The 11,632-nt window shown below is 33.9% G+C and overlaps 1 protein-coding gene across 1 annotated transcript; it reads left to right on the plus strand.

Annotated features, from left to right (window-relative positions):
* The first annotated feature begins 8,357 nt into the window (after window positions 1-8,357).
* LOC133782371 (mitogen-activated protein kinase kinase kinase 17-like) lies at window positions 8,358-9,823 on the plus strand. Its single transcript, XM_062221658.1, has one exon. It carries the CDS (start codon window positions 8,464-8,466, stop codon window positions 9,724-9,726), a length of 1,263 nt encoding a protein of 420 aa, XP_062077642.1. The 5' UTR covers window positions 8,358-8,463; the 3' UTR covers window positions 9,727-9,823.
* The last annotated feature ends 1,809 nt before the right edge of the window (window positions 9,824-11,632 follow it).

The raw sequence follows: 11,632 nt of genomic DNA on the forward strand, positions 1-11,632 counted from the left end.
AAATCAGCGTAAATATACTCCCTATTTCTTTTTACGCATTGTATTGTACATTATACTATCTAAAATCCTATTCTAGCATAGTTATTCTGTGTATTTTTTCCTAAACTCGATTACCCAAAAAAATTTCCAAGAGTAGTGTGAACCCAGTTGTGGAAACATGCAAATCAGGAAAATAATATGTGAAAATTGCTACAAAAGTAAGAAGATGAAGTCAAAAACTTACTTGAAGTATGGATTTGTTGAAGAAAACACAAGGATGGTGCTTGAAGTTGATCGTAGATGCCTCAGATCAAACTGAAGACGCTGGTTTTCTTGGAGGTTATTCTGAGTGTTCTTGAGGAGAGAGAAGGCTTGGGTAAAAAATGAAAAGAAGTTGGAGGACATATATTTATATTGATCGGAGCCTTAATGCAAGGTAATAATGAGATTAGAGTTTCGAAGTATGGGGAATAGCAATAATCGTCAAAATGTGTCTGGGGAACCGAAAAGGTGATGATTACTTTTTTTTTTTGAAAAAGTAAGTACTGACAGATGTGACAGGTCAGCTGGATTATTGGTCGAGTAAGTTTATCAAATGCTGGTCACATTAAAATAAACTTGGGGGGCAAATGTTTACCCAAAAATATTTGCTTGATGACGTGGCACGATCAAGCCGCACATGAGTCGCACGTGACTGTTTTTTGATGAAAGTTTGATTGACCAACAACCAGGAAATTAAGCTGGCCGATAGGCGCGAGGGACATGCTGAGTAACAAGGAAGTTGATGTGATGACATAGGCGATCAACCCCTACTCGTAGGATCAAAGCCAGAATTCAAATACGGTTATGAGTTGGATATTTCTAGGATATCTAATTCTCTTTATATGTAAATATCATTTTTCTGTTATTATTTAAATATACTTGTAGCACAAGTATAGGACGGCCCATAGGTTCATATGTACATCCTAGAGCCTATAAATAAGACTCGTGGGATCCATTTGAGAGATACGGAATAATTTGTATTAAGAGAGAACAAGTATTTTTATACACGATTTTGTATTCCAGTATGGAGCTTGTAAAACTTAGTGAACCCTAGTTTGTTGATCGTAGGTTTCAGAGTTTACATCAATAAAATCACTAAGTGGACGTAGGTTATTACCAATTTCTAGGGTCGAACCACTATAAAATATTTGTGTCGTTTTAGTTCTTGCATTTTTTATATTAATTCTCTCAGTCTCAGTAACTCCGTGTCGTTGACTAAATCAAGGGTCAACATATAGATATATTAAATCATATAAAAATATATTAGAGATTACCTCTTGAAGCCTATCAAGTATCCACGAATATTTTTATATAAATCAACGATCTTCCAATCTAGATTTTGAAAGCTCACACATTGATCTTCCGGACCAATCCTTAAACACACAAGGATGTGTGTGGGCACATAGGATTCAAAATGTTGATTTAAGACTCTCTAGATGTACTCAATACATGAGATCTAGAGAGGTTTGATTGAGAGAATATGTATGATAGCTTTTCAGGTTTAGAAAAACTATCGCTTTCTTTTCAGAGAGAGAGTTTGAAAGTCTAAAGATAATTAATCATATTTATAAAGATAATTAATCTTTATAAAGACAACTAACTAATTTACTTAATCTTTATTTTATTTAAAATAAAACTGATTAGTTATAACCTATTTAATTATTTAACTTAAATCATATTTAAAAAATAATAACTAAATAAATAAATTATTTGAAATTCAAAATTCAAATATCACGGATAAGAAATCCATGTGTGTGGCGCCACACTCACTGTACAGTGAGTGTGGTGACCACACCATTAGGGTTATCCCTAATTTTCTCATTTGTTTATTCAATTAATATTTAAGACAGTATATTTATCTCAAAATAAATATCAGTTAATTCAAAATTAACTTTATCTTAAAATATTAGTTTTAAATAAATAAATATCTTATTATAAATAAGATAATTATTAATCTCTCTTTCATATTAATCCAAGCATGATTAATATTAATTTTAACCTATAGTTTTTCAAAATGAAAACTATATAGTTAAATAATTAATTAATTCATAATTAATCAATTGCTCTTAGTGATCACATAATTATTTCTTTCCCCTAGAAAGTTAATTCATTTGAAGTTCAGTCCTCTCTACAATTCTTTCGTTTGACATCCTTACCATTGACAATGTAGGACAGAGGTGATCTGTGGATCATGGACCTATAATACGAAGCTTCAATAAACCATATTATTAATTAAACTCTTTAATCTAAAAATCTTATTTATTAATTCCATGATTACTTCACTATAAATATGGAATTGCATTCTATGTATTTATAAAATTATATTTACAGAGTTTTCTCTTGTAATCCATAGATATAATCAATAAATGTAGTTATGTCCTCCATTTAATGGTTCGTTAATTAGAGCTAGTCAAGATTACCATTTTACCATTCTAATTACCTTTTGATCCTTAAGTACCATTAATTCACTAGCGAATAATAAATCTATAATCATATTATAGATTTGAGCTCAATAACTATTCAGTTCCAGAATTAACCCTTAAGGGAACTAATATTCAATCCATTAGGAAAGTATGGATTTCATTATTGTAAATCATGTTCCCAGCCATTCATGATATTGAATCTCCAAAACAAAAGTCATTGTCCTCATTATACTAAGAATCAAAACATCCAATAAACACAAACAAGAGTTCATGAATACTCAGGATTTAGACTGATCTACAAATGATCATCTATTGTGATAAGAATTAAATCTTTATGTCAAACGACAAGTTTATAAAGATCATTAATTCTCATCGGTCCTGCCATATATAATCTCTATTATGTACAACACCTTTACTAAGATGTATATCCACTTCAGTAATTTGAATCTAGATCATTCGCATCCCGTATGCTTAGTAAATTGCACTAGTAGCCATTAATTAAAGATTTCATACTTTAATATGTTACTTATTATTTTATTCATTATATATGATCTTAATTCTCTCATACTAATACAAGATCATATTCTCATGAATAAATAAGGAATTTTCTTGATATTATTATACAATTAATTCAAACAATAATTATAACATTCAAATATATAATAAAATTGTACTTTTATTTAAATTAATAAAATGGCTTTACATGCTTTTAGGGCATTAATTCTAACAATATCAAGTTCTCTGAACTTTTCTTCTTCGGCTACAGCAGCATTGACATACTTGGGATTTGGCTTCAATGCTCTTGTTGATCTCCGAGGTTGTGGGCTTACTGCTTCAAGTTGACTGTCAGTTGCATCTTCTACTACTCTTTGATGCACTCCTCTTTTCCAGGGACTTTGTGTTGCCTCTTCGTTGTCTTCCCCACTTTTTTCTTCTTCGTCAATTTCTTGAGTTGAATGTAGCCAACAATTTGCTCCCCTATCTTCTTCTGTAAATTTTCTTCTATTTCTTTGAAATCTGGAACCTCTTCCTTTTGTGGTGACCACCATGATGAGGCTTCATCGAATACCACATTCCTTGATGTATAACATTTTCCAGTTGTAGGGTCGCAACACTTCCACCCTTTCCTTTGGCTATCGTATCCCACAAAGATACACTGAATTGCCTTCTTGTCAAATTTGCTACGTAGGTGACTTGGCACGAACACGTAGCAAACAAAGCCAAACACTCGAAAGTGACTTACTACAGGGTTACAACCGCACAGTTTCTCGAAGGTTGAAACGAACCTTAACTTTTCTTAGGGAAGTCTATTGATCACATGAGCTGCTGTCTTCATACCTTCTGCCCAAAATCTTCCTGGAACATTCTTCGCATGTAGCATGCTTAGACATGTCTGTACAAGGTGTCAATTCTTCCCCTCAGCTACTCCATTCTGTTGTGGTGTATTTACATATGTGTATTGATGGTGTATGCGATACTCCCGTAAGCACTGAGAAAATTCATCAGATGTGTATTCACCGCCATCATCTCTTCATAGGCATTGAATTTTCTTGCCAATTTCTCCTTCGACTATTTCTTTAAATTCTTTAAATTTTGAAATTTTTTTAGACTTTTCTTTCATAAAGAACACACATACATATCGTGTGAAGTTGTCAATGAAGGCAACCATGTACCGCATGCCATTGATTGATGGCTGCTTGACTCGCCTGAATATCTCAGAATGGACTAGCTCCAATGGTGTTTTGGCTTTGAACTTTGAATCTTCATACGAAAATTGACGTGCCTTACCATATTGGGAGCCGACACATACAGTCTCAGTTCTAACCTCAAGTTGAGGAAGACCTTTCAGCATAACCTACTTCATCATCACCTTGATTTTATGATAGTTGACATGTCCTAGCCTTGCATGCCACAATTCTGTTGTTTCGTTCTTTAAGGTCTTGTCTACATAAGCTGACTCTGCTGGCATTACATAGAAAAACTCTAAACATCGCCCTTTCATTGTCTGTGTTCCAAAGATCTTAAGGTCTTGATATATCTTGACATCATGAGGACCGAATACGACGTGATGACCTAATGTCGTAAGTTGCGCCACCGACAGTAAGTTTTTCTTCATTCCACATACATGGTAGACATCCTGGAGTTGTACTTCCTTTGAACTGAATCGTTGCACAATTTTTGTTTTACTAATATGGGCAATCGGTAATCTTGAATTGTTGGCTATCACTACAACTCAACCTTTGTACTTGATCATGTTCTGCAACTTCTCTTCATCTGCTGTCATATGATTTGAGCATCCAGAGTCGATTATCCAATCACTATTAGTCGATTGGTCCAGGAACAGTAACTTCCAGAGCTAATTCTCCTTCCTCCACAATGAATGATGCTTCAACATCCCATTCTTCGTCGCTTGTCTGTTCTGAGTTTGACATGAATGCATTGCCCTCTGCTGTTTTCTTCTTGGACCAAAACTTTTTAGAAATGTGGCCCTTCTTCCCACATTTGTATCATTTACCATCATATCTATTGTTACTCTTAAATTGGCCACCCCAGTTGTCTTTCTTTTGAGCTCCCCCTATTTGGGAGCTTTCATGATGACCATCTTTGTCATCATATTTTCTAGAATCTCTGCTAGAACTTGGTCGGGGTCGACCTTTCTTATTACTACTAAAGAGTGCTTCTTCGTCACTCTTTATTGAGACTCCAGATAATTGCTTAACCAACACTTCTTGGTCAACTAGCAAGTTTTCTAATTCATTAAGAGAAGGTTGACTTAGCCAACCTTGTATTGTGGCAATAAAACTTCTATATTCAGCTTTTAATCCATGAATAATAATTCTTATAATTTTGGAGTCTGACATACCAGCAGTAGAGTCTAATTCAGAGATTTCGCGACAAAGAGATTTTATCTTGGTAAAGTATTAACTGATCGTCATATTGCATTGTGTGATAGAGAGAAGCTCGTTCTCTAGAAGATGCAATCTTACATCATTCTTCTTTGTGAATGGTGATGCAAAAGTATCCCATGCTTCCTTTGGTGTCTTCGATTCCCTAATATGCTCCAACATTTCATCTTCGACCGTGGTTTGAATGGCAAATAATGCTTTGCCAACTTTAATTTTCCATTTCTTTAGAGCATTTGCATCATTTGGTTGTGTGACCTCGTTACCTTTAATGATATCCCACAAGTCTTGGTCTTGGAGATATGCATCCAGGGCCGGCCCTGAAAAAAAAAGTGGCCTAAGACGGTTTTAATAAATTTGAAAAAAATGGGCCCTTTTGTATATATAATTTTTTTATGTAATTTTAAATAAAATTAAAATAATATTTAGTAATATAAAATTAAACTAATTTTAAATAAAATGGGCCCTGGGTAAGGGTGGGCCCTGGGCACGGGCCTAGCCCGCCTATGCCCAGGGCCGACCTTGTATGCATCCATATGTGACGACCACGTGTTTTAATTTTGACAGTTAAGTTTCTTCACCCATCGTAGCTTGATAAAAATTCTATCTTTTCCAAGCAAGCTTGATTTTGACAACAAACTTTATAGTACTAAACCACACATGATCTCTCAAAGAAACTTAACAAACAACTCTAAGAAAACTCTCTAAATGATAATCTCATTTTTTTTTTATCTTCTTCTGTCTCAGTTGGCTGCTGAGTTAAAGACAGTCCATGCTGGCCTTAAACTAGCCGATGAGATCAATCTGGAGGATTTCTAGTTGGAATCTGATTGCCTCTATGCAATTCAACTTTTGAAGAAAAAGGACTGGGGTTGCAATGATGTTGATGGAACAATATTGGATATTTTATCTTTAAGTTGTAATTTAGGTTTGTTAGGATTTTGTTTTGAGCATAGGGATGCTAACCTTCTTGCTCATTGTTTAGCTAAGATTGATATCAATAACAAAGCTTCAACCATGTGGAATGGGGGTGCTGCCCTTTGCTGCGTGTTCGATCTTTGAGACGAACTTGGCTAGTCTGCTGTAATTGTTTGTTGGTTTAATGAATATCTCCCTTTTTTTTTTAAGACAAAATAACAACCAGATCCATATTTTTGTCTGAAACATTAGAAACTTTGATTAAGGAAATTGGAGGTCAACATTGGGTTTCACGGCTTCACCCACTTTTTAAATTATCTCTTTCATTTTAGTTGAAAGCATACTCATTAGGAGTTGGGACTACTATATACTTTTTCTTATTTAATTTTTTTTCCACACATAATTAGTTCTAGAATTTGGCTTTTAGGCCTAACCTAATCAATTTGGCGCCTAAAATTCTGAATAATAAGCGCCACTGCCAAAGCCCTTAATGATGGCCTTATGTGGTTCACAAAATTTGGTTGTTGGGAATGGGAATAAACCATAAGGACTCTCATTACAAGTATTCCACATTTCCCATAAACGGGCCACAACTAGTGGATCTACTTTAATTTCAACTCTCTCAACATGGTTATGGAACCACAAAATCCGGAAGCTCATTTTTTTTTACCCTTCCTTTTGAAAATTCCTGTTTTTTTTTTTCAAAGAATTTTAATTATAATTACAATAATATCATGAAGAACGGCGGTTCTTTCAACTCATATGCTTGGTTGTATGCATTGTTTCTCTTTATAAGCACACTAATCACTTTAATTATTCCCTTTTAGTTTGACCCATATTAGATCTTTAATTTCCCGCTTCTTTTTTTACTCCTTTGATATTCTTAGTTGTGGTGTATTCCAAAATTGGGGTAACCACCTACCCTTTTGTGTAGCTTATACACTAATTTGCAGTTATTTAGGAAATCCCTTTTTTATTACTTTGTATAATATATATTACAATTGACAATATACTAATTGGTGACCCACATTTTTTTTTTGGGAATTTTTAAAAAATATGGCTTTTTAGCCATCAATGTGCAAAAATATGAGAATTAAACTTTCCTTAATTTGTATGAAAAAATTTAATTAACAAAAACTCAGTTTATGAAAAAACTAATCACATATTGGAAATCAAAATTAAACAAAAAAATATTAGCAAAATGAAGGGTACTATGGTAATTAACATAGCAAAATCTCATTCAGCCAAGCCACCTCTTTTCTTTCATTTTTCCCTAGTTGTCACCCCTATGTCCTCCACTTGCTTGCCTCACCATCTCCACCATCATCTCCGGCCACCCACCATCACCACCTGCAATTCACCTTAGGCGTGCACCTCCGTGAAACCCAGCCAAGAACATCGAGTCGTACCATCGATGAACATACCCTTCTAAATTAATAAAACTTAATTAAGAGTAAAATTATAGCGTAAATAAACTTTTATACAAAAATATGAAAAATTAAATCTATAAAAGTAAAAATTTAGAAAAAAAAAAACAATAAATTAACTTTTCTTAAAAAAAAATTATATTTTTTTGACAATTTATTACAAATTCGATATATCATTTTTTTTTTTTTTAATATGCATGGCCTTTTTGGCCTATATTCCACTAATGCCCGCAACTCTTGTGCTGACGTAGTTGTGAAGTAATAGAGATGCTTTGTTCTATTTAGAATAACTCAAAAGACACTCCTTTGTTCTAAATTATCATATTAACTTTGAAACTTTGAACTTATCCCATTCTTTCTTTTTTGGTTGTTTGAATTTTAAAATATATAAACCAAACCAATACAAAGGCTCAGCTCTAATTGACTTTCAGCTAAAGTCAATCCAATTTAAGAGGTCAAATACATTAAAAAATAACAAATTTTTTAATGTGAACACAACGAGACATTCTGTTTACGAGGCAAGTGGGAAAGGTCAACTAACTTGTAATTTACTACTTTTTTTTCCAATCTTTTTCTTTTATGCCATTTGAAGGTTGAATAAAACTATTGAGCAAACCAAAGTACCAAACACGGGCCTATATATATATAAATATATATATAAATGCTTTAGTATTCTAAAGTTTCAAGGCACCAGAAAACCCCCAAAAGAAAAAAAAAAGAAAAAGAGTTCCAACACACTCCCTTTTCTCAATTTCTGCTCTTATTGATCTTATGGAGTGGACAAGAGGAGCCATAATTGGCCGGGGCTCTACCGCCGCCGTATACCTCGCATCCGGATTATCTTCTGGTGACATATTCGCAGTCAAATCCACCGAGCTTTCTCTCTCCAAACTCTTGCGAAAAGAGCAATCTTTCCTCTCAAAGCTAAACTCTCCTCATGTCGTTAAGTACATGGGTTTTGATATCACGAACGAGAACGATCACCTTCTCTACAATCTTTTCATGGAGTACCTACCACGTGGCACGCTCAGAGACGAAATCCGGAGGCAAGGAGGGAAGCTAGACGAGACCAAGATCAGAAGATACACATGGGATATTCTCCATGGTTTGGAGTATCTTCATTCGAATGGATTGGTCCATTGCGATGTCAAGAGCTCGAATATCTTGATGGGAAGTAAGAACGTCAAGATTTCCGATCTGGGTTGTGCTACAACGGTCGGAGAAGTTACCGGAGATGGAAATTCCGGCTTGGGAAAGTTTTCCGGTACACCAGTTTTCATGGCGCCGGAGGTAGTCAGGCGAGAAGAACAGGGTTTTGAAGCTGATATTTGGGCTCTTGGCTGCACAGTAATTGAAATGGCCACCGGAAAGAATCCTTGGCCGGAGGTAGATGACCCTTTATCGGCTCTTTACCGAATCGGGTTTTCGGATGATTTACCGGAGTTTCCAAGCTGGTTTTCCTTGAAAGCTAAGGACTTTTTGGGAATTTGCTTGAAAAGGGATCCGAAACAGAGGATGGCAGCTACAGAGCTTCTGAAACATCCATTTTTCGAAGAGTTGAGATCTGAGACAGAGCAAATGAAGGAGCTTGTAGCCTCTACTTCTTCTTCTTCTTCTCCAAAGAGTGTTTTTGATCAAAATGTTTGGGACTCGTTTGATGAAGAGAACCATGAAGTTTCTTCTTTGAGCTCTGCTTCTGAAAGAATAGAGAGATTGGTTGGTGACTCTGTCTTAACAGTTTCGAATTGGTCTTCGGACCAAGATTGGATCACAGTTAGGAGTAATGTCGTTGAAGAAAGTGATGATGAGCTTTCGGATATAAACGATACTTTAGAGATGTCGTTTTTGGGAGTTCATTTGGAAGAGCTTAATGTAAATACTATTAATACTGTCAAAGCTAGTAGAAAGAGATGTTTTTTAGTGGCATTTGGGAGTGTGGAAATTGATATTGTACCTGGAAAAGTTTCAAAGCAAAAAAATGAAAAAATTAGTTCTGTTCGATACCAATTGTTTTTATCACCATTTTTTTTCTAAGGACAAAGTTAATCTTGAATGGAATTAGAACGAGAGCAAAATTAATATTATATAAGTAGACCATTCTTTGTAACTAAGATTCTTTTCTTAATACACCGCTCAATTACTTGATAAATCTATTCATTTCTAAGAACAATTTTAAAAAAATTATAACTATTAGTAATGGTAATTTTATAGTCATAGATAAATAAATTTTTAGGAAGCGGTGTTTATTTAATCTGAAAAATAGTTCAAGAATAGTAGAATACTAAAAAGAATAGCTGAAGGAAAAAAATAATGAAAATTGATTAATTTTTTCATCTTATTAGAGAAAAAAACATTGAAGATAAACACAGGGTAAGGGATCTTCAAAATTAGTGAAAGAGATTTGTTTTTTATTATTATTAATGGTCAAATTTAGAATAATAAAACATATCAATCAATATTTGATAAAACTTGTTCAATTTTGCTGTTTCCCACTCTACATATTTCTCAGCCTAAATATTTTCTTGGAAAAAATGAAATTGTCTAGGGAATAATGATTTTCATGTGCTGGCCTCAACTCAACTGTCTAGGTTATTACTATTATTATTAATTTTTTGATTAATAGAAAACACCATGACTTCTAGAAAGTCAATTTCTAGGTCAGTCTACCTTGTTAAGGTTGGCATAAGTTATAAGTTACAACCATCAAACTCAATAGACTTTGCTCTTGTGGGTCAACTTCAACCATGTCAATAAGGCAATATTTTTAATTAGTCTTTGTAGTCTTCCTTTAAAAAAAATATCTTGTATTTGTACTAATCCAACTATCCAACTTGTCCACACTCCAAATTTAATGGCCTATAAGATCTCGAAGAAGTGGTTCCTGTCGCAACAACCCAAGTTGGCCTTAGTATCTAGAGCCGGCCTTTAGTGAGAGAGTGAGATTGATTGATATTATAACACTATCCATGGTTCCAATCTACACAACACAATTAGTGGTGGATTCAATTTGTTTCCAACACTCAGCTGCAGACAACCGACTAAGAAAAGAAAAACATGTTAAAGATTACGCACACTTTCCTTTTTCATCTCGTTCTTAACCTTTACATGATTATTTTAAACAAGTTTTTGTTGAACTTTTTATTAAACATTGAAGACCCTTTTTGGCAGCTTGCTGTGTATGAGACTTATTATTATTTTTTTAATCAGGGTTAGTGTGTTTGCTTATAGACCCATAATTGGCAGTTGAAGGGTTACAGTTGGATATTTATATTTTATATTTGTTTTGAAATATTCAATTTGTGTGGGAACTATTAGCCACTTGTACCATAACCTTTGTTCTTGTCTTTTCCCATTGACCATAGGCGGCTCTAAAGTAAATTGGAATAATCTATGCATAAAAAGTCCTAAAACCCAAACTTAAAAAGTTTAAAAAGTCTACTAATCTGAACTGGATGGGATTTTTTTTTTCATTCCCTATGTGGTGTTGGAAGGTCAATCAATAAAGACAAAAGTATTGGCCTTTTTTTTTTTTTTTTGAAAAACAAAGTATTGGCCTTTTAAACATACAGAAAGGTGCTTTTATTTGACTGTCATTGCATGTTATGAAGATAAGGGTTCAAAGTCTCTTTGAGCATAATAAATTGTATAAATTGGTTAAGTATACTTTCCCAAGTGGATAGGTTGTGTTACATTTTATCCTCTAACTTGGAATAACCTTATCCTTACCAAAACACTCATTGTGATATGTTTAACAGTTATAGGCTGAGTTGGGTCTTGATTATTTTGCTTCCTATCCATGCTGTGAGAAGTTACAGTGACTTAAGTATTAATTATAATAAGGGAATAGTGTGGTCTAATGTACTTAAAAAACAGTATGCATGAGTTGGAAAAGCCATAAATCATTGAGAGCTGTATATCTACATTGAGAAACCATATTAAA

This window comes from Humulus lupulus, chromosome 6, assembly GCF_963169125.1.
Source record: "Humulus lupulus chromosome 6, drHumLupu1.1, whole genome shotgun sequence".
NCBI classification, from domain to species: Eukaryota; Viridiplantae; Streptophyta; class Magnoliopsida; order Rosales; family Cannabaceae; genus Humulus; species Humulus lupulus.

What these genes read in the sequence shown, in the direction of transcription:
- LOC133782371 (XM_062221658.1), top strand. Translation starts at nt 8,464, where the DNA reads ATGGAGTGGACAAGAGGAGCCATAATTGGCCGGGGCTCTACCGCCGCC.